The 24,387-nt window shown below is 39.7% G+C and overlaps 1 protein-coding gene and 1 pseudogene across 1 annotated transcript; both read right to left on the bottom strand.

Annotated features, from left to right (window-relative positions):
• Positions 1-5,144: 5,144 nt before the first annotated feature.
• On the bottom strand, positions 5,145-21,056 carry LOC129351444 (gastrula zinc finger protein XlCGF57.1-like). Its single transcript, XM_055020302.1, has 2 exons — positions 20,933-21,056; positions 5,145-6,572 (listed from the first exon to the last, which is right to left on the bottom strand). Exons 1-2 carry the CDS (start codon positions 21,006-21,008, stop codon positions 5,251-5,253), a joined length of 1,398 nt encoding a protein of 465 aa, XP_054876277.1. The 5' UTR covers positions 21,009-21,056; the 3' UTR covers positions 5,145-5,250.
• LOC129351445 (gastrula zinc finger protein XlCGF57.1-like) lies at positions 14,499-16,007 on the bottom strand (annotated as a pseudogene).
• Positions 21,057-24,387: the final 3,331 nt, after the last annotated feature.

Below are 24,387 nucleotides of genomic sequence, written 5' to 3'. Positions count from 1 at the left end.
TTGATGTCACCTTCAACGCTGTGCCGAAAACTGATTCTGTTAACAGGTTATGGGCCCAGAATCAATGAAGAAACACGTGAATGCATCGACAGACCGTGAACACCTGCTGTGTAAGTAAACAAGGAAACTGAACAGAAGAGAAAAAGACATGGCACACAGCCGCTGGTCAAGACTTCTTTTTGATGGAGACGAGAAAAATTACAAACTATGGGAAACCAAGTTTTGAGGACATCTTCGACTGCAAGGGTTGAAACAGACAATCTTGACAAGCTCCTCCGATGATGACGATGAAGAGGAAGACGCGAAGAAAAATGCTGAGTTTTATGCCAAGCTCATTCAGTTTTTGGACGACAAGAGTCTATCACTTATCATGCATGATGCGGCAGAAGACGGACGTGCAGCTCTTGGAATCCTGCGGGCCCATTACGCCGGCAAAGGAAAGCCCAGAGTGATTAATTTGCACACTGAACTGACTTCACTGCAGAAATCACTCAGTGAGTCGGTGACCGAGTTCATCATCAGAGCTGATCCGCGATCACCGCTTTAAGGAATGCAGGTGAGGAGCTGAGCGATGGACTTCTGATCGCCATGGTCCTGAAAGGACTTCCAGGGACATTGAAGCCATTTGCTGTTTATATTACGCAAAGCGAAGATGGTGATAAGTTGACTTTTGAAGAGTTTAAGACTAAAACTCAGAAGTTTTGAAGACATTGAAAATATGCGTGCCACAGTATCTGAGGACAATGTGATGAAGGCTAAACACATTCTGGCACGAAATGCTCACCAAGAGGTGCAAATGATCCTGGAGCAGGAAGTTCTGAGATCATATGCTTTAAATGTGGGATGAAAGGCCACATCAGCAGAACCTGCCAGCGGAAGCAGTTACTGTAAGAATAACAGTCACAGCAACGCAACCTGCAGACGGAGAAAACAACGGGACAACACACGGAAAGTAGTCCAAGAGACGGGCGGCGACAAAGAGTTTGCTGTCCGGGTGAGCGACGCTGACACGCGAGTGGACGACATCAGGAGGAGAGGTTAGATGGTGGGCGCTGGTGCGACGTCGCATATAATCACCGACATCAGGAAGTTTCGGAAGCTTGATGAAAGGTTAAACAGGTTTCAGATGCAGCGATGTTTAACCAGTCTATCAGTAAACAGTGAAGCTGTTTCGTACCTATCCGCTGCAAGATGAGCTTCGGTATTGTGGTGTTACTCATTAATCTGGTTCTGCTCCCATGCGGTGTTTTCGAAGCGCACTGAACGCTGCTCTGTTGAAACTTGCTTTGAAACTAATTTTCCAAATGCAACATTAAACATTTTTGCTTAAAATGGGATCTATAATGTTTTGCAAACGGTTTTGTCACACAAGAGGCATTTTTCAACAGGCATCCACACAGCCACCTACAATTCAGAAACATCTGCGGCGCGCAAATGTATAGCACTTCTTGCTTTGTACATGTGACAGTACAATGACAATAAAGTTGAATTCTATTCTATTCAGTCTGTCGCAGGGCGACTCAGAGACAGTGCAATAATATTAGCCTGCATGATCTTTTCCTCTCAGGTTAGGGCTCTGCTTTGCTGCACAAGCATCAGCCTTTTCCTTGCAATAAGCTTTCTAGCTATTTTAATTATTTATTAGCCATGTTTAGGACCCTGAATGCAGGAAGTCAATGTAAGACAACATTGTAATGATGCCCCACATGCTACTAGCAGCATTTAGGCTAACATTAGCATTTTGGCTCATTTTAGATTATACACTAATTTTAACAAACTGAAATGGGGAAGTCCATATTAGTCAACATGCTTGTGACTTTCCACAGGCTATTGAATATAATTCAGTTTAGCTTAGTATTGATGCTAATTGTTAGCATCAGAGCGCTGGGTTCAAACAGGGGCCACACTTTAGCAGGCCCTGGTTAAATTTCTCCAGGGATTTTCTATTTCTATTTAATTTGAGCGGATTCTAAAAATAGGTTTCCGAAAACAACGATTATTCATCTGTAAAAACTCTCTTTAACCTCACTAATCAGTAAACCGTGAATTTGTTTCGTACCTATCCGGTGCAAGATGATCTTGGGTATCCGGGTAAAATCCATCAGTCTGCGCTGATCGTCCATCTCTTCCTCCATCTTAACGTTGATTTCTTTCCACTCTGTGAATGTTTCTTCAGCAGGAGTTTCCTGCTGCTTGATAAACTCTCTCTGAGGCTGAACTGAAGACATTTTCACTGAAAACACGGAAATATTTTCTGAAAACACCAAACCTGTTTTCAAACCGTCTAACAAAAGAACAGCTAATGCTCCCTCGTGCGCTCTGAGATGGTTCCCGTGTTTCACTTTTACTGCACTGAAGAAACTGTAAACAATTTTTTGTTCCGCTTTGAGTTTCCTCTCAACTTACAACTAAATTAAATATTTTTTACAACATGAACGAACGTTAACCACTCGCTGTGAACAATTACACACAAAAACTAATATTTCCAAGACTTTTATTTCTGTTAATTAATTAGATTTTCCTCACCTAATGGAAACACAGAATCTATGCTTAGAATATATGCTTCTGGTCATTTATAGGTACCTTCTGTTTCTTTTGCCCCTTTTTTAATCCACAAATTCCTTTCTATTTGTGGAGCTTGTTGTTGCATGTCTTGTAAAATTTTGTCATCAATTTCTGTAGTTGCATTTAGTAACACTGTGATTTCTTTCATTGCTGCTGGTTTTGCAGTTTTATCTGCAAATGCATTTCCTAAAGAGATGTCCTCTTTATTGCTGGTATGTGCTGCACATTTACAGATTGCTATTTGTTTGGGTAGCTGTACAGCTGTTAACAAGTCTTTTAACAGTGCAGCGTGAGCTACTGGTTTTCCAGTTGAATTTACCATGCCTCTGTTTTTCCAATACTGTGCAAAAGAATGTGTTGTTTCAAATGCATACTGACTGTGTAAATAGTGACTGTTTTCCCTTTCATCAACTTGCAGGCTTCTGTGAACGCTATTAGTTCAGCTGCCTGTGCAGAATATTGTTGTGGTAATGCTGCAGCTTTTAACACAACACCTGATGGGCCCTTTGACCACAAATCTTCAGGTATGTCTTTCAACATCTGTTCCTCCAACTCTGTTAGGTAAATCTGTTGTCATTTTGAGGTTGGGGGGTCAAGATGGACACCGCTTTGCACTGTTGTCCAGAACAACGCTTCTTTGGTCAAATCTGTTGATTGGCTGCACCATGTGTTGTCAGATGTGGCCACCCAGTCTCTTGCTTGTTAGTCACCAATCTGCATAGTGCTTTCCAGTTCTCTTTTTCACTCTTACAAAGTGAAATATGTGGGGAAGAGTACATTTTGTACAGTGATGTTAACTTGTCAGGTAAAATCACTGTGGCTGCTGAGCTACATCTAATAAACCAACGTCTCCCCTACATGGGCAAGCGGAAGAGTGCGCAGCACCATACTTCATGGACAAGATGCCCCGGCTACACAATATATGTACAACCTGAGCAGGCAATGTTATTAATCATTCATTTAAAATCAGACAAAAGGGAAAATGGAACCAGACACATAAAATAACCAAGGAAAACACTGAGACACTTGATCTGGCAGGACTCATGTCTTTATCATCTATGTTACAACATGTGCCACACTAATCTGGTTCTGTCCAGGTTCTTTGTTTTTCCAGACTCGATATGTCAGGAACCTTTCAGGCGATCAGAAACTTGACTGGTTCAGAAAAACTGGTGATGAGTTTCTGTTGAATGATTCACCTCCAGCAGCAACAACCACACATCATGTCTCCACCTGCAGGCCTGACAGAGACGCAACTTTATGCTGCCACCTACTGACAAGAGCCTGATACTACAACTACATTGTTTCAGCTCAAACAGCTGTTGTAGAAATCACTGACTCAGCCATTTTTACAAGTGTAAGAAATAAGAATCAAATTTGAGTTGATTAATTTGGATGGTAATACGAACAAAATCCTGTATTTAATGTTTTTAAACTTGAAGATGTTTTTCCTTCAGTGGTTCTTGATCTACATCAGATCAGAAAGAGGGAAACTCATTTGACTGAGGTCAACAAAACTAAAAGATCAGAAATCCAAAGCTCTTAACTGCAGAAGACATTGTGTGAGTTGACTAACTTATGAATTTGTGACATTTTTTAAAATATCCTTAGAATGCAAAAGAGATTTCTGGTTTGCTTTTGTGTCACATTACAGTGTTGCAGATCGTCTGCAGTGTTTTCTCTGGTTACAGTAACTGAAAGGTGTAAAAAAGGTCATGTAGTTTCTGACAATGCAGAATTAATAACTAATGAAAACATTACATTTGAGATTAGAATAATAAATCAGTTATGAAAAATACTTTAATTTTGTAAAATTTAATGAATGTGACCTTTTTTAAAATGTCTTGAATTTTAATATTTAAGAAAAAATCTAAATTTGTGTAAAAACTCAAGTTTTACTGTTATTGCAAGGATCGTTAGATGCTTTACTTAAAGCTGACATTTAAAAATATTGCAACAGTTAATGACGACAATCATTGAATAATCCATCAACATTTATTAAAAAGCACATTCTGCTCAAAACACTGGTACATTTTCAACACTCCTTCTTAATCATAAACTTTGCTTCTCATACCAAAGTAAAACAATGACAAAAAAAGGGAAAATTATAAATCTGTTTGTGGTTAACTCTAAATCAAAACCTGACCAGATCAAAATTATTTTTGAGATTTTATTCAAACAAACATTTGTTTTATTAATAAAAGAACAAGATTTCACTGCTTTCATTTCTAAAGTATTTTAAAATCAGTCAGACACAAAAATGTAAAAGCTAAACTAAATTATTCTACATGCTACAGAACAAAAACAAAAACCCGCAGAAATGAATCCTGTCTGAATGTGATCCCCTATTTAACTTCACTATCTAATGGGGATCTTAAGCAAATACGACTGAGAACTAAAACAAAAACTGGATTAAGAAAAACAAGCTGATAGCAGAAATCAGACCTCAGGTTTATCATGGCTGGACAATGAAACAAACAGTCACAGTGAATCACTAGCAGCCTGCAAGAATTGTTTCTACTTGCTGTTTACATTATCCAACCAGATTTTCCATTGGATTGGACACAAAACGGATCAGATCTGTTTCCTTCCAAAAGTTTCTAGTATAAGAAAGTCTTTATGTGACGAGTTAAATTTCTTCTGTCATTGTAAGTCTTTCCACGGATTCCACAAGAGAAAAGCTTCTCACCTGTGTGACCTCATGTGAACTTTTAAATTACCTTTTTGAGAGAAACTCTTTCCACATGTCCCACAAGAGAAAGGCTTCTCACCTGTGTGAATTCTCATGTGATCATTTAAAAGACGTTTTTCAGAGAAACTCTTTCCACATGTCCCACAAGAGAAAGGCTTCTCGCCTGTGTGACTTCGCATGTGAACATTTAAACAACTTTTTCGAGAGAAACTCTTTCCACAGGTCCCACAAGAGAAAGGCTTCTCACCCGTATGAAATCTCATGTGAACATTTAAAAAACGTTTTTCAGAGAAACTCTTTCCACAGCTCCCACAAGAAAAAGGCTTCTCACCAGTGTGAATTCTCATGTGAACTTTTAAATAACCTTTTTGAGAGAAACTCTTTCCACAGGTCCCACAACAGAACGGCTTCTCACCAGTGTGACTTCGCATGTGCTTAGTTAAAGTCTGTCTTTCATGGAAACTCTTTCCACAAGTCCCACAAGAAAAAGGCTTCTCACCAGTGTGAATTCTCATGTGAACTTTTAAATAACCTTTTTGAGAGAAACTCTTTCCACAGGTCCCACAACAGAACGGCTTCTCGCCTGTGTGAATTCTCATGTGAACATTTAACTGACCTTTTTGAGAGAAACTCTTTCCACAGGTGCCACAAGAGAAAGGCTTCTCGCCCGTGTGAATTCTCATGTGATAACTTAACCCGGTTTTATGGGTGAAACTCTTTCCACAAGTCCCACAAGAAAAAGGCTTCTCACCTGTGTGAATTCTCATGTGAACATTTAAAATACATTTTTCAGAGAAACTCTTTCCACAGCTCCCACAAGAGAAAGGCTTCTCGCCTGTGTGAATTCTCATGTGAAAATTTAAGTTCCGTTTTTGAGAGAAACTCTTTCCACAGGTCCCACAAGTGAAAGGCTTCTCACCTGTGTGAATTCTCATATGACTGATTAAACCATGTTTTTGTCTGTAACTTTTCCCACAGGCTGAACAAGTGAAAGGTTTTACTCCTGTGTGAGTTCTCATGTGTCTCTTCAAGTAACTTTTTAGAGAAAAGGTTTTATCACAAATTTTACAGGAATATAATTTTTGCCCTCGATGAGCATTTTCATTGTCAGTTCTGTCTTTCTGCTGTTTGGTTTTCTCATATCTCTCGTTTTGTTTCTGTTCTTCCTTTTTCTTCTTTCCTGGGTCTTCAGAATTGCTTCCTTCCTGATCCTGGTTCTCATCCTCTGCAGAGACATGAGAAATGAGTTGGTTCCTCTGTGGCTTTGTTTCATTGAGAATCTCTTCCTCTTCACACACACAACATTGTGGGAGATCTGGACAAAAAGACAAAACAAAAGCTTTTAAATGTCAATCATGCAAGAAATTCTTCACTTTAACCTCACTGTATCAAAACAGGATTTTCTTGGGTTATTCTAAAATTATAATCTGACAAGAATGAATATTATCTCAACCAATGAGGTTCTTCTGACCAGAATAGAACTGGATGTGAGTGAAAATATGACATTAAGGACCTCCAGGTGAGCAAAATAGATGGCGATAACTTAATCTAGTGGTTTCCAGACCAATGTCAGAAAAAGTTTTCTTCCTCCATGTAGCTACAAGATATATTACAACATGAAAGAGTGACATAAAATACCTAAAGCAAAACACTACAGTGTTTTTAATTTCATCCACTGATATTGTCAGACATTGCTCCGCTCACACACTCAACACAAACTTTCAAAAGCACAACTAAATCTCAGCCTTTACTTTCCTGGGATTCACAGCAGAACTGATAACAGTGGGTGATTGTTGTTAATCGCGCACATGCAGAAAATAATGGCAAAATGGTCCTATTGAAAATATTTGACATGAATATTGGACAATTTGGAAGATTAAATTGAAAGGTGAAAATGTAAAATAATATAAATTAAGTCTTATTTACTGCAAACCTTATGAAATATGCAATTACATTATTAAAATGTAAACTTACTGTTGACATTATGAATGTTTTTTTTTCTCATTTGTAGTTTTCATCATTATTGGATCATTGTGTGCCACATCACGTGACCCGTCTGATTTAACACACTTGTGTACAAAGGGTGTGTCCTCCAAACAAAGGAGCAACAGGAAAGCCAAAACCGTGTGAGTCTCTTGATGTCACGTTCAACGCTGTGCCGAAAACTGATTCTGTTAACAGGTTATGGGCCCAGAATCAATGAAGAAACACGTGAATGCATCGACAGACCGTGAACATCTGCTGTGTAAGTAAACAAGGAAAATGAACAGAAGAGAAAAAGACATGGCACACAGCCGCTGGTCAAGACTTCTTTTGATGGAGACGAGAAAAATTACAAACTATGGGAAACCAAGTTTTGAGGACATCTTCGACTGCAAGAGTTGAAACAGACAATCTTGACAAGCTCCTCCGATGATGAGAATGAAGAGGAAGACGCAAAGAAAAATGCTGAGTTTTATGCCGAGCTCATTCAGTTTTTGGACGACAAGAGTCTATCACTTATCATGCATGATGCGGCAGAAGACGGACGTGCAGCTCTTGGAATCCTGCGGGCCCATTACGCCGGCAAAGGAAAGCCCAGAGTGATTAATTTGCACACTGAACTGACTTCACTGCAGAAATCACTCAGTGAGTCGGTGACCGAGTTCATCATCAGAGCTGATCCGCGATCACCGCTTTAAGGAATGCAGGTGAGGAGCTGAGCGATGGACTTCTGATCGCCATGGTCCTGAAAGGACTTCCAGGACATGAAGCCATTTGCTGTTTATATTACGCAAAGCGAAGATGGTGATAAATTGACTTCTGAAGAGTTTAAGACTAAACTCAGAAGTTTTGAAGACATTGAAAATATGCGTGCCACAGTATCTGAGGACAATGTGATGAAGGCTAAACACATTCTGGCACGAAATGCTCACCAAGAGGTGCAAATGATCCTGGAGCAGGAAGTTCTGAGATCATATGCTTTAAATGTGGGATGAAAGGCCACATCAGCAGAACCTGCCAGCGGAAGCAGTTACTGTAAGAAATAACAGTCACATCAACGCAACCTGCAGACGGAGAAAACAACGGGACAACACACGGAAAGTGTCCAAGAGACGGGCGGCGACAAAGAGTTTGCTGTCCGGGTGAGCGACGCTGACACGCGAGTGGTCGACATCAGGAGGAGAGGTTTGATGGTGGGCGCTGGTGCGACGTCGCATATAATCACCGACATCGGGAAGTTTCGAAGCTTGATGAAAGTTTCCAGGACGAGACGCACTGCGTGGAATTGGCTGATGGATCCAGGTGTTTTGGGGTTGCAAAGCAACGAGGAGACGCAGAGTGTGTGTGCGGATTCTTTAAACAGGTTTCAGATGCAGCGATGTTTAACCAGTCTATCAGTAAACAGTGAAGCTGTTTCGTACCTATCCGCTGCAACATGATCTTCGGTATTGTGGTGTTACTCATTAATCTGGTTCTGTTCCCATGCGGTGTTTTCGAAGCGCACTGAAACGCTGCTCTGTTGAAACTTGCTTTGAAACTAATTTTCCAAATGCAACATTAAACATTTTTGCTTAAAATGGGATCTATAATAATGTTTTGCAAACGGTTTTTGTCACACAAGAGGCATTTTTCAACAGGCATCCACACAGCCACCTACAATTCAGAAACATCTGCGCGCGCGCAAATGTATAGCACTTCTTGCTTTGTACATGTGACAGTACAATGACAACTAGAAAATTCCTGAAGAAATTTAACCGGGGCCTGCCAAAGTGTGCCCGTCGATTGACCCAGGGTTCTGATGCTAAACATTAGCATCCATGCTAAAGAAAGCTACAATGTCATCAATACAATGTGGAGAGTCACAAGCATGTATAGTAAATATGGGTAATAAGTAGGGAAATAGCTAATACCTCATGCAAGGTAAAAGCTAATGCTAATGCTCTGCCTTGCTGCGCAAGGCAGAGCCCTAACCTGAGTGGAAAGGATCATGCAGGATAATCTTATTGCACTGCCTATGGCAGTGCACTGGTGGGAAACAGAGAAATGCTAATGTTTGTGCTAATGCTAATGCACTGTCTTGCTGCGCAAGACAGTGCCCTAACTTGAGAGGAAAAGATAATGAAAGCTAATATCATTGCAGCGCCTGCGGCGCTGCATTAACCGCGGCCGAAGCTTAAGGCTTTTATTTGAAATGTTCAGAATGTTTCATTTTAAATGGTCAATGTAATCCCATGTATAACAGTGATTTGGTTAAATCAGACATATAATGGTCAAAAGAGCACTTATTTAATGTAAAAATTCTCAAGGCTTTTATTTTGAAATTTTTTTAAAGCTTAATTTAAAATTTCCACACTATTCCATGTGTAACAATGGTGGTTAAAAATAGTTATAAAAGGCCCAAAACACAAGCAGCTCTAAAGTCCAGCTTTTTTCTCTGAGTTCTGCCATAGTTAGAACTACAGTGATGCGTTTTTGTAGTCCTAATCAGCTGGCCCCTTTGTGTTCCGTTGCCATGGTAATGGATCCTCTGCCAGCTGTGAGTCAGACAGGGGGAGACTTAATTCTATCAGTTTGAGGCAGCCATTTTGCCTAAAATAGGCATGAGCCAGAAAGGAATCTAAAGGCTTTTATTTTGAAATTTCATTGAGATTAATTTTAAATGGCCAATCTCATCCCATGTTTAACACTGATTGGGTTTAAATCAGTTATATAGTGGTCAAAAGAGCAATTACTTGATGGAAAAATTGTCAAGGCTTTTATTTTGAAATTACATTAAGCTTAATTTTAATGGTAACACTAATCCCATGTGTAACTATGGAGTTTGAAATCAGTTCTAAAATTCCCAAAAACCAAGTACTTGTCATGGCCAGCTGATACTCATCAGTAATAATGACAGTTCCGCCATGTTGTAGTTTTTATATTCACCTATGACCTCTTCTGTAGGCACTGAGTGTTCTGCCATGTTGTAGTTCTAACCTGCAGTCATTGTAGTTCTAAAGAGCAGCTCAGTCCTCCTCAGTAGTAACTGACAGTTCCACCATGTTGTAGTTCTGACAATCAGCTCTGACCTCTTTTGTAGGCACTGAGTGTTCCGCCAGTTGTAGTTCTAACCTTCAGGAATTGTAGTTCTAAGAGGAGGTCAACTGTCATGTCGTGTGACACAAAAGGAGAGACTTAATTCTAAGTGCTTGAAGAAGTTAGTTTTCTGACAGGCCTGAGAAAAATATTCAAGGTTTTATTTCGAATTTTTTATTAAGCTTAATTTAAAATTGCCAAACTAATCCTGTCTGTAACAGTGGTTGCTTACAATCAGTTATAAAAGCCCAAACACAATGTAATTCTAAAGGCCAGCTCATTCCTCCTCAGTAGTAACTGACAGTTCCGCCATGTTGTAGTTCTGACAATCAGCTCTGACTCTTTTGTAGGCACTGAGTGTTCCGCCATGTTGTAGTTCTAACCCTTCAGAAATTGTAGTTCTAAAGAGGAGGTCAAACTGTCATGTCAGTGTGACACACAAGGAGAGACTTAATTCTAAATGCTTGAAGAAGTTAGTTTTTCTGACAGGCCTGAGAGAAATATTCAAGGTTTTATTTGAAATTTTCATTAAGCTTCATTTTAAATGTCCAAAATAATCCAAAGTTTAACAGTGGTTATGTTAAAAAAGTCACATAATGCCCAAGAGAGCAATACGTGATATAAAAGAATCTCAGGGCTTTTATTTTGAAATTTTCATTAAGCTTAATTAAATTGCCACACTAATCCTGTGTGTAACAATGGTTGGTTAAAATCAGTGATAAAAAGCCCAAACACAATGTAATTCTAAAGGCCAGCTCATTCCTCCTCAGTAGTAACTGACAGTTCCGCCATGTTGTAGTTCTGCCAATCAGCTCTGACCTCTTTTGTAGGCACTGAGTGTTCCGCCATGTTGTAGTTCTAACCTTCAGGAATTGTAGTTATAAAGAGGTCAACTGTCATGTGGTGAGGCAGAGACAGATTTCTATCTTTGTGAGACAGCTCAGTCAGTTATAATGGAAAAAGCAGCTCCGAACAACTCCTTGCCGTTCGGAAACCGTGATACGTATCGGAAAACCGTTTGAAGCATATGAGAGAGCTATTTTTTGTCCGATAGTCCTGCAAATCAAATCTGTAGCACATTCACAGTAATTACAGTGATGAGAGAAAAATGGTGTGCGCTGAGGTCTGAAATTTCCCATAAAAGTATGAAAATATATGGTGGAGAGCGTCAGTTAGGCTGGAACTTGATTTTGCTGTAAAGCACCTTGACAGAAAACCGTAAGCCCTAGAAAAATTTTGAAAACATTTTACCGGAGCAAACATACATATCGATGTCATGACCGAGTTTGATACCGATAGCACGATATTTGGGGTGTGGCGGCGATTTCAAAATTTATTTGGGGTCAGAAATCCACTTCATTTTTCACTCTAGCGGAGCGGCGGCAGTTGGTGGCAGTTATGCTCTGCGTTTCGGCAGTTGGAAATTTCGCTCGTTTTTCGCTTTTTACGTCGCCGTCGTAACGCGATTCCCCATAAAAGTAATAGCTCCAATGCGGGAACGAGCCGCACGTTTTGATACCACTTTTGTGGGTGGGCTCGCAGCGGTGCGAGCCGCATTCCGGTGAACGGAAGAAAAATAAAGAATAAAGAGGCGTTCTATTGGGTGTAGAATAATAGGTGCTGCCATGCAATGCATGGAGGCAGTACTGACTTGCTTCGCAAGTCAGTAACTGCTCCTTAGCATTGCTATGGGCAGGCCCCAATAAAGTTGAATTCTATTCTATTCAGTCTGTCGCAGGGCGACTCAGAGACAGTGCAATAATATTAGCCTGCATGATCTTTTCCTCTCAGGTTAGGGCTCTGCTTTGCTGCACAAGCATCAGCCTTTTCCCTGGAAATAAGCTTCTAGCTATTTTTATTACTTATTAGCCATGTTTAGGACCCTGAATGCAGGAAGTCAATGTAAGACCACATTGTAATGATGCCCCACATGCTACTAGCAGCATTTAGGCTAACATTAGCATTTTGGCTCATTTTAGATTATACACTAATTTAACAAACTGAATGGAGGAAGTCCATGTTAGTCAACATGCTTGTGACTTTCCACAGGCTATTGACTAAAATTTAGCTTAGCTTAGCATTGATGCTAATTGTTAGCATCAGAGCGCTGGGTCCAAACTGGGGCCACACTTTAGCAGGCCCCGGTTACATTTCTCCAGGGATTTTCTGTTTCTATTTAATTTAAGCGGATTCTAAAAATAGGTTTCGAACACAACGATTATTCATCTGTAAAAACTCTCTTAACCTGATTAATCAGTAAACCGTGAAGCTGTTTCGTACCTATCCGGTGCAAGATGATCCTGGGTATCCGGGTAAAATCCATCAGTCTGCGCTGATCGTCCATCTCTTCCTCCATCTTAACGTTGATTTCTTTCCACTCTGTGAATGTTTCTTCAGCAGGAGTTTCCTGCTGCTTGATAAACTCTCTCTGAGGCTGAACTGAAGACATTTTCACTGAAAACACCAAACCTGTTTTCAAACCGTCCTCTAACAAAGGAACAGCTAATGCTCCCTCGTCCGCTCTGAGATGGTTCCTGTTTCACTTGACTGCACGGAAGAAACTGTAAACGATTTATAGTTCCGCTTCGAGTTTCCTCTGAACATACAACTAAATTAAATATTTTACAGCATTAATAAAAGGTTCATATATATTTCAGTGAAACACAGTATTAATTACACAAACACATGGAGGTTTCCAAGCCTTTCATTTCTGTTTATGAGCCTTTTCTGCAGATAATTGAAGAGGCGCATTTATTTTTAGAACATTACATCATTCTGACTAATGGAAAAACCTTTAGAAATGTGAGCTTGGAGTCAGTTATCAAAAGATATTTATAATTACAAAAGATCCATATTGGAACATCGAATGAAAATTTACGAGTATGATCTTTTTAGTTTATAAAACAATCTAATGTATAAGATTGTAGGTTATGATTAAGTTTTAAAATTTAACACTGAATGACTTTAGGGAATATGGTGATTTTTTTTTTTACTTGAAAATATTAATAACTGAGTCTTGTTAAAAAAAGATTCATGTTTCCATGGAAAGAAGTGAAAATATACAAAGTCACTCTAGAGACGAGATGGAAGAAGACACATAACTTTAATTAAAACCACAAAGTCATTATTTTGCTTGTATCATCATACATGTACCTGAACAAAGAGATGTTATTAATCATTCATTTAAAACATACAAAGAAAATATGTTAGAAATTAAAACAACAGAGGAAAACATTGTGATGCCTCCCAAAGGAGCAAAAAGTGTTTCACTGAATCTGATCCCTGCTAAGAATCAAGTCACTTTGCAGCTGTATAAAAATACCAACGTACTGTAATAATCCTGGTTTCCTGTTGCAGAACCTAAACATCTTTTACAACTAATCTGGTTCTGTCTGCCTGGGTGCTTCACTTTATGCACCTGTACCATGAAAGGGATTGGATCACCTGAGTCTGATCATTACAATGGGTGAGAAATATTTTGATAATGTAGAGCATGTAATACAAACACATTTTAACAATGACTTCTGTGAAACAAATATTTGGTAAAAAGGAAAATCTCTCTGCTGTTAGCTCTAAATCAAATCTCAACAGATCTCAATAATATTTGAGTTTTTCCTTTCAAACAAACATCACAGAGTTGACCTGGATGCTGCATGTGACCTGCAGCATCCAGGTCACATGCTTCAGACATGTGACCTGGATGCTGCAAGAAATTCAGATGGGGGTCAGGAAAAGACTGAACGGCTGGGAAGATTATATTTGTTAGCATGTTAGCATACGCCTTGTCTTACATATGAACAGGGCCGTACAGAGACAGTTGAAGGGGTAGGGGCTTAACGTTAAAAAGGGGATCATTGAACAACATCTTAAAACAGCAACATAACAACAACCATAATACCTACATTTCTAAGTTTCAATGAGTTAACACAGCCAGGAATGACATGTAAAAGAATGGTCTTTTTGCCCTCCAGCGTTGCATGAATGCACAAAATTTCTCTTGTAAACAATAACATGCATGGTGTCTAAATTTATACGTCATGAGCATTGCCTCACCAGCTATGAACCTAACCACATGTCACTGTTTAGCATCATATGAATCTTTATGTGTTTAAGTAATTGTTTTTTCATTCTGAAACTTTTTCCACAGGTCCCACATGAGAAAGGCTTCTCACCTGTGTGAATTCTCATGTGAACATTGAAACTGCATTTAGTGGTGAAACGTTTTCCACAGGTCCCACATGAAAATGTTTTTTCACCTGTGTGAATTCTCATGGAACATTTAAACTTCCTTTATTGGTGAAACTTTTTCCACAGGTCCCACATGAGAAAGGCTTCTCACCTGTGTGAATTCTCATGTGAACATTTAAAGTGTCTTTATGGCCGAAACTTTTTCCACAAGTCCCACAAAGTAAAGGCTTCTCACCTGAGTGAATTCTCATATGACAATTTAATTTATATTTTCCAGATAAACTTTTTCCACAGGTTCCACATGAGAAAGGCTTCTCACCTGTGTGAATTCTCATATGAACTTTTAAACTTCCTTTATCGGTGAAACTTTTTTCACAGGTCCCACATGAGAAAAGTTTCTCACTTGTGTGAATGCTCATATGAACATTTAAAGAGTGTTTATGGGTGAAACTTTTTCCACAACTCCCACATGAGAAAGGCTTCTCACCTGTGTGAATTCTCATATGAACACTTAAATGGCCTTTATTGGCGAAACTTTTTCCACAGCTTTCACATGAGAAAGGCTTCTCACCTGTGTGAATTTTCATGTGCTGAGTTAAAGTCCCCCTTCACGGTAACTCTTTCCACAAGTTCCACAGGAGAAAGGCTTCTCACCTGTGTGAATTGTCGTGTGAACATTTAAATGACTTCTTTTAGAGAAACTTTTTCCACAGGTTCCACATGAGAAAGGCTTCTCACCTGTGTGAATTCTCATGTGCTGAGTTAAAGTCCCTCTTTCACGGTAATTCCTTCCACAAGTTCCACAGGAGAAAGGCTTCTCACCTGTGTGAATTCTCATGTGCTTTGTTAAAGTCTCTCTTTCACTGGAACTCGTTCCAAAGGAAAAAAGCTCCTCAACTGTGTGATTTCTCATGTGAACATTTAATTGATTTTTTTGACGGAAACTTTTTCCACAAAACCCACAAGAGAAAGGCTTCTCACCTGTGTGAATTCTCATGTGAACATTTAAATGACCTTTGTGAGAGAAACCTTTTCCACAGGTTCCACATGAGAAAGGCTTCTCGCCTGTGTGAATTCTCATGTGATTATATATAGTCCCTTTGTCACTGTAACTTTCCACAAGTCCCACAGGTGAAAGGCTTCTCACCTGTGTGAGTTCTCATATGAACATTTAAATTACCTTTCATGAAAAAACTTTTTCCACAAGTCCCACAGGTGAAAGGCTTCTCACCTGTGTGAGTTCTCATATGAACATTTAAATTACCTTTCATGAAAAAACTTTTTCCACAAGTCCCACAGGTGAAAGGCTTCTCACTTGTGTGAATTCTCATATGAACACTTAAATGGCCTTTATTGGCGAAACTTTTTCCACAGGTTCCACAAGAGAAAGGCTTCTCACCTGTGTGAATTCTCATGTGATACATTAAACCATCCTTTTGTCTGTAACTTTTCCCACAGATTGAACAAGTGAAAGGTTTTACTCCTGTGTGAATTTTCCTGTGTTTTGTCAAGGTACTTTTAGAAGAAAAGGTTTTATCACAAATTTCACAAGAACATAATTTTTGCCCTTGCTGAGCTTTCTTTGGCTTTTTTGTTTTTTATTGTCAGTTCTGTCTTTCTGCTGTTTGGTTTTCTCATATCTCTCCTTTGGTTTCTGTTCTTCTTTCTCTTTTTTCCTGGATTTTCAGAATTGCTTCCTTCCTGATCCTGGTTCTCAGTTTCTGCAGAGCCATGAGAGATGAGTTGGTTCCTCTGTGGTTCTGTTTCATTGAGAATCTCCTCCTCTTCACTGCATTGTGAGAGATCTGGACAAAAATAAAAAACAAACAATATCAATCAAACAAGAAATTCTTCACTTTAACCTCACTGTATCAAAACAGGATTTTCTTGGGTTAATCTATTATTACAGTCTTACAAAAATGAACAATATTTCAACGAATGAGGTTCTTCTGACCAGAATAGAACTAGATGCAAGTCAAAATATAATATTATGGATCTCCAGGTGAGCAAACAAGATGGCGGTAACTTAATCCAGAGGCTTCCTGACTAATGTTAGAAAAAAGTTTTCTTCCTCCAAGTAGCTACAGAATATATATCACGTTAAAGAATGACAAAATGCCTGACGTGAAACACTTAATGGTATTTTAATCTCACCCACTGATAGTCAGACATTGCTCCGCTCACACACTCAACACAAACGTTCAAAAGAACAAATAAATCTCAGCCTTTACTTTCCTGTGATTCACAGCAGAACTGATAGCAGTGGGTGATTGTTGTTAATCGCACACATGCAGAAAATAATGGCAAAATGGTCCTATTGAAAATATTTGACATGAATATTGGACAATTTGGAAGATCAAATATGAAAGGTGAAAATGATATAATTATTTAAAGGGTTTATTTAATACACAATTATTAAATATGTCATTACATTATTAAAATAGAAACTTAGCAGCCAGTCAAGACAATTATTAAATATGCTTTTGATTGCTCTGTTCATTATTATCATCGCCTGGTTCCAGTTCCTGCAGTGTCACCATAAAATAATTCCCCAATCAAAGTGGAGGGCGGGGCTGTGGGCGGGGCTAACACTGACCTTTAACATAAATTTGAGCCGTTATTCTGTCAGAATATCTGACATGCATTGAGTACAAATGCGCATTAAGAGGTGCTGTCAGTTCAGCATCTGTGACAAGATACAAGAGAAAGTCAATAAATAGATTTATTGATGATGGATTGATATAAATGCATTGTCATGGTTTCACAGTGTAATTGACTGCAGTCCACTATGAAACCTGCCTCCTGTTCCTTGATGATGGTCTGACTGGTTAACCGCCAAGTCAGGATGTCATACAGCTGTTGACTAATTTTATGACTATCTCTCTTCTATGTCATGATGTTATGTTGCTGATTTAATACAAGCAGGTTTTCACCAGAGAAATCCTTTTCACCTGTGAGAATCTTCATGTGATAAATCAACTATTCTTTTCACTGAAACTTTTTCCACATGTTAAAAATGTGAAAGACTTCTTGTGTGATCAAGCAACCGATTAGAGAGAAGGTTTATCATAAACTTTACAAGAATATAACTTTTGGACTCTGTGATTTTTCAAGAGCCTTTTTTGGTTTGAACAATCAGTTTTACCTTTCTGGCATCTTTTGTTGTGTTTTTGTTTTTCGTCTTTCTGTTCTCCTGGATCTTCAGAATTGCTTCCTTCCTGATCCTGGTTCTCATCCTCAGCAGAGCCATGAGAGATGAGTTGGTTCCTCTGTGGTTCTGTTTCATTGTAGATTCTTTGCACATTTAGAGGATTCACCAAAATGTCATCAGTCTCCAGTTTCAGCACCAGATGCTCTTCATCCTGACCGATGCAGAGTTGCTTCTCTTCCTCTTTCAACTCTTGATGTTCTGGTTCCTCTTGTTCCTGTTTCATCTGCAGAGGTTCTGGTTCCTCTTGCTCCTGTTTTATCTGCAGAGGTTCTGGTTCCTCTTGCTCCTGTTTTATCTGCAAAGGTTCTGGTTCCTCTTGTTCCTGTTTTATCTGCAGAGGTTCTGGTTCCTCTTGCTCCTGTTTTATCTGCAGAGGTTCTGGTTCTTCTTTATCTGAAGTGGACTTCCTCTCCTGGATGCTGAATTTATTTAGATCCTCCTCCTCTTTACATACCCAGCACTGTGGCAGATCTGCACAAAAACACAAAACAAAAACTTTTAAATGTAAGTAAAAGAAAGAGTCCTTCATTTTAATCACTTCAAGACTTTTCAAGAGATCCAAAGTCTAAAATTACAAATTTATAAATTTGTAATTAACTTAAACTTTAGACTTTCTGACTGGAAGGGATCAACAAATCAGTCAAAACATACTATATGTAAATGCCCATGGACAGGAGGAAGAAAGGAGCATCTTCATTTTGTGCTTGAACAGGTGCTCATATTTTCAGTAGCATAGCACGACAGCCTTTACCGCTGTGGACTTTGCAGCCCTCGGACGGCGGAGCGAGTTGCTCTTTTGGAGCTTTATTTGGTTTATGTAATATATTCATGTTTTATGTGTTTTTTCTTTAGTTTTCACGGTGACTCAAAACTGATTTGAACCAAGTAAAAGTGAACATACTGCATCCGTCGAGGCTCTCCGTGTTTTTCTTCGGTCTGAGGGACTGCTACACTATGGATCTCCAGGCGAGAAAACAAGATGGCGATAATTAAACCAAGTGGCTCCACGACAAAAAAGTTTAAACAGCAGTTTGCTTTAGTCCTGTTCTTTATACATAATTCTAAGATGAAAACATTTAATGCGTAGAGCAGCTTGTTTTCTAATGAACATTAAAAAAGAAAATGAACATTTAAACCCTGTAAGTTTGGATCGCCACCATCGCTGTATTTATTAGAAATTTTAAATTGACATTAGTATCCAAAAAAGACCAGGGGCATCCATCCATCTAACCATTTACTAACAACCTTGACCCTAATGGGGTCAGGAGGTGCTGGGGTCACCCTGCACTCTGTCCTTTCTCACCTGGACAACAAGAACACTTATGCCAGAATGCTGTTCTTAGACTTTAGTTCAGCATTTAACACTGTCATTCCATCAACACTCATTGCCAAACTCACAGACCTCGGCATCAGTTCACTCATGTGCAACTGGTTGCTCGACTTCCTGACCAGTCGACCCCAACACGTCCGGCTGGACAATCACTTCTCATCCACCATCATCATAAACACCGGAGTGCCACAAGGCTGTGTGATGAGTCCCTTCCTCTACTCTCTCTTCACCCACGATTGCAGACCTGTCCATGGCTCTAATGCCATCATCAAGTTTGAAGATGACATCACGGTGATCAGCCTCATCACAGACAACGATGAGGCCGCCTACAGGGAGGAGGTGGACCGTCTGGCTGAGTGGTGCGACAAGAACTACCTGCAGCTGAACACTGAGAAGACCCAGGAGCTCATCGTGGACTTCAGGAGGAACGCTGACCTGCACCCACCCATCCACATCAAGGGAATAGCGGTGGAGTGTGTGAACAGCTTTAAGTTCCTGGGAGTCCACATCTCCGAGGACCTGATCTGGACGACCAACTGCTCCAAATTCATCAAGAAGGCGCACCAGCGCCTCTTCTTCATGAGGACCTTGAGGAAGAACTGTCCTCAGATATCCTCACCAACTTTTACCGCTGCACCATTGAGACCATCCTCACCATCTGCATCACAGTTTGGTACGGGAGCTGCTCTGTCTCCGACAGGAAGGCTCTGCAGAGGGTGGTGAAAAACTGTCCAGCACATCGCCGGGGCATCGCTCCCTGCCATCAATGACATCTACAGGAAGCGGTGTCTAAAAAGGGCCTGGAAAATCACCAAGGACTTCACTCACTCTGCACACACACTCTTCTCTCTCCTGCCCTCTGGGAGGCGATACAGACGCCTACGGACCAGAACCACCAGGCACCGGAACAGCTTCGTCCCCACAGCTGTCAAGCTCCTGAACGCCTCCTGACACAAACTATAAGGACTGTACCCCCCATCCCCAGACTGGCCCCTCACATACACGATCTGTATACAGTCTTTATATAATCTGTAAATCTAATTTTCCATTATTTATCCTGTATTATAAGACAACTAATATATATATACACAATCCATTTTTCATATTCCTGTATATTCTGTATAATCCTGGTAATCTGTATTATATGTACATAGCTGTCATTTATATTTGTATAAAACATTTATAGCACGTCAATATTCTCTGTTTATATCTTTGTACACCTGTTTATAAATATTCATATCCTGTATACCACTTCTGGATAGATGCAAACTACATTTCGTTGCTTTGTACATGTGACAGTACAATGACAATAAAGTTGAATTCTATTCTATTCAGTCTGTCGCAGGGCGACTCAGAGACAGTGCAATAATATTAGCCTGCATGATCTTTTCCTCTCAGGTTAGGGCTCTGCTTTGCTGCACAAGCATCAGACTTTTCCCTGCAATAAGCTTCTAGCTATTTTTATTACTTATTAGCCATGTTTAGGACCCTGAATGCAGGAAGTCAATGTAAGACCACATTGTAATGATGCCCCACATGCTACTAGCAGCATTTAGGCTAACATTAGCATTTTGGCTCATTTTAGATTATACACTAATTTTAACAAACTGAATGGAGGAAGTCCATGTTAGTAAACATGCTTGTGACTTTCCACAGGCTATTGACTATAATTCAGTTTAGCTTAGCATTGATGCTAATTGTTAGCATCAGAGCGCTGGGTCCAAACTGGGGCCACACTTTAGCAGGCCCGGTTACATTTCTCCAGGGATTTTCTATTTCTATTTATTTTAATCGGATTCTAAAAATACGTTTCCGAAAACAACGATTATTTATCTGTAAAAACTCTCTTTAACCTGATTAATCAGTAAACCGTGAAGCTGTTTCGTACCTATCCGGTGCAAGATGATCTTGGGTATCCGGGTAAAATCCATCAGTCTGCGCTGATCGTCCATCTCTTCCTCCATCTTAACGTTGATTTCTTTCCACTCTGTGAATGTTTCTTCAGCAGGAGTTTCCTGCTGCTTGACAAACTCTCTGAGGCTGAACTGAAGACATTTTCACTGAAAACACGGAAATATTTTCTGAAACACCAAACCTGTTTTCAAACCGTCTAACAAAAAAACAGCTAATGCTCCCTCGTGCGCTCTGAGATGGTTCCTGTGTTTCACTTTGACTGCACTGAAGAAACTGTAAACAATTTTTTGTTCCGCCTTCAATTTTCCGCTTTGAGTTTCCTCTCAACTTACAACTAAATTAAATATTTTTACAACATGAACGAACGTTAACCACTCGCTGTGAACAATTACACACAAACTAATATTTCCAAGACTTTTATTTCTGTTAATTAATGAGATTTTCCTCACCTAATGGAAACACAGAATCTATGCTTAGAATATATGCTTCTGGTCATTTATAGGTACCTTCTGTTTCTTTTGCCCCTTTTTTAATCCACAAATTCCTTTCTATTTGTGGAGCTTGTTGTTGCATGTCTTGTAAAATTTTGTCATCAATTTCTGTAGTTGCATTTAGTAACACTGTGATTTCTTTCATTGCTGCTGGTTCTGCAGTTTTATCTGCAAATGCATTTCCTAAAGAGATGTCCTCTTTATTGCTGGTATGTGCTGCACATTTACAGATTGCTATTTGTTTGGGTAGCTGTACAGCTGTTAACAAGTCTTTTAACAGTGCAGCGTGAGCTACTGGTTTTCCAGTTGAATTTACCATGCCTCTGTTTTTCCAATACTGTGCAAAAGAATGTGTTGTTTCAAATGCATACTGACTGTCTGTGTAAATAGTGACTGTTTTCCCTTTCATCAACTTGCAGGCTTCTGTTAACGCTATTAGTTCAGTTGCCTGTGCAGAATATTGTTGTGGTAATGCTGCAGCTTTTAACACTTCGTTTTGAGTCACCATCTACAAAGAGAACTATTCCTGTCGATAAGGGGGTGTCTGTTAAGTCACTTCTGCATTTTGCAGTTTGTTCTGCAGAAGCCTGACAGTCGTGCTTTTCTCCATCGTCAGCTGTTGGCATAAGGGTTGCTGGGTTTAACACAGTGCAACGCTCAACTGTGAGATGGGGTTGAGATAATGCATGACAGGTGTCTCACTGGGGACAGAAAAGTCATGTTTGTTTGCAACAACAGAGCAGATACTGCATGAGGCACTTTTAGTGTCAATTTATGAAAAAGCACTATCTGCACTACCTACTTCTGCTAAGGATGCTGCTACTGCAGCTCTTATGCATGGTGGTTGTGCACAGGCTACTGGGTCTAATTTTGTAGAGTAATATGCTATAGGTCTCATTTTGTTTCCATGCATTTGTGTTAAAACTGACGTCATGAATTTGTCCTTACAGTCTACCATTTGCACAAAAGGCTTGGTGTAATCCGGTAAGGCTAGTGTTCCGGTTTGCACTAAGGCCTGTCTTAGTTCACAGAAGGCCTCATTTGCCTCTGGCGTCTAATCTAATTTGTCAGACATCCTTAATTCTGTTTTATACATCAAATTACTAAGGGGATTCGCTATTTCTGCATAATTAGGGACCCAACTGCGACAGTAATTAGTTAACCCCAGAAAAGACATCATTTGTTTGTTTGTTTGAGGTTTTGGTGCTTGCAGTATTGCTGTTTTTCTGTCCTGCATGATTGTGCGTCCTCCTGCACTCAGCTGATGTCCCAGATATTTCACTTCCTCTTTGCACAACTGTAATTTATTTTTGCTCACTTTCTGACCTTCTTTAAACAAATGATGTAGGAGGGCTAGAGAGTCCTCCAGACATTCTTTTTCATTTTTGGAGGTTAACAACACATCATCCACATATAGCGATATTTGACTTTTATTTGGCGGCTCGAAGGTGGCTAAGCTGGCCGTCATCATTTGTGAGTATATAGTGGGACTTTCGCAGTACCCTTGAGGGAGTCTGGTATAAGTATAACGTTTCCCTTCAAATGTAAATGCAAACCAGTATTGACTTTCAGGATGTACTGGAATTGAAAAGAAAGCATTACTGATGTCTACAACAGTAAAATATGTAGCTTCTGGGTCTAGAGAATTTAGCAAGGTGTGTGGATCTGGCACACATGGGGCTCTTTGTATTACTGCATTATTTATAGCCTGTAAGTCTTGTACCATTCTCCAACCCACTGAAGGTGGGGCCTTTTTTACTGGAAAAATGGGTGTGTTGCATGGTGACTCAGGGCTCTCTATTATTACACCTGCTTTTATTAGATCTGCTATTACTGGTTTTATTCCCTGTTGAGCATCGGGTTTGAGAGGATACTGTTTAATTTGTGGTCTATACTCTGTTTTAGGTCTTATGATGACAGGGTGTGCACATTTTATCAGTCCCACATCTGATGGGCCCTTTGACCACAAATCTTCAGGTATGTCTTTCAACATCTGTTCCTCCAACTCTGTTAGGTAAATATGTTGTCATTTTGAGATTGGGGGGTCCAGATGGACACCGCTTTGCACTGTTGTTGTCCAGAACAACGCTTTTTTGGTCAAATCTGTTGATTGGCTGTACCATGTGTTGACAGATGTGGCCACCCAGTTTCTTGCTTGTTCCCCTTTAGTCACCAATCTGCCTAGTGCTTTCCAGTCCTCTTTTTCACTCTTATAAAGTGAAATATGTGGGGACGAGTACATTTTGTACAGTGATGTTAATTTGTCAGATAAAATCACTGAGCTATATCTGGAGTCAGAGTAGACATATGAGACGGTAATTTTAATCGGTGTGACTTTTTCTAATTCTTTTTTATATTCTTGGTCAGGCCCAGAAGTGCTCTTATACCACATAGTTATGTGTAAGTCGTCTGGGGACATTTGGTCTTTACAGCGTTTTTCCCTCATCCATGAGGCAAGCTCCTGTAGAGGTGGGTGGTTTATTTGGTACATCCAAGGTGTAATAGTAGTGTGCTACCCCAGTTCCCTGGAGGGCCATTACATCCTGAATATTCTCATGCTTTCTCATGACTCTAAGGCCTGTTTGTGTTGGTACTAAGGCTAGTCCTAATTCAACCAGGCCATCTCGACCTAAAAGATTAACTGGACAGTCAGGACATCTTTCAGTCTACAGGACATCCCTCGGGGGTCTTGTAGGTGTATAGGCTGAGTTTCTGGAATTGGCTTCAGAGAGCCATGTGCTGCTCTCACAAGGACCATACTAGGTTCTAATTTTTTTCTTCTTTTACTGTGGTTCTGCATGCCCCTGAGTCACATAGAAATTTTATCCTTTTACCCCCCACAATAAGAGTGACTTCAGGTCTATGTTTTTCCTGAAAAAATAGTTCTGTCAAATTTAATATTTCAGAGGGGCCTTCTGCTCTATTGTCTGCTTCATTG

Source organism: Poeciliopsis prolifica, unplaced genomic scaffold (assembly GCF_027474105.1).
Source record: "Poeciliopsis prolifica strain line A6 unplaced genomic scaffold, Auburn_PproV2 SCAFFOLD066, whole genome shotgun sequence".
Taxonomy (NCBI): domain Eukaryota; kingdom Metazoa; phylum Chordata; class Actinopteri; order Cyprinodontiformes; family Poeciliidae; genus Poeciliopsis; species Poeciliopsis prolifica.
The sequence above is the reverse complement of the archived record's forward strand: the minus strand, read 5'-3'. Positions and strand labels throughout refer to the sequence as shown.

What these genes read in the sequence shown, in the direction of transcription:
- LOC129351444 (XM_055020302.1), bottom strand. Translation starts at nt 21,008, where the DNA reads ATGGAGGAAGAGATGGACGATCAGCGCAGACTGATGGATTTTACCCGG. An exon ending in GATCATCTTGCACCGGATAG is followed by an intron (nt 6,573 to 20,932) that starts GTACGAAACAGC and finishes CTTTTTGTCCAG; the next exon opens with ATCTCCCACAATGTTGTGTG.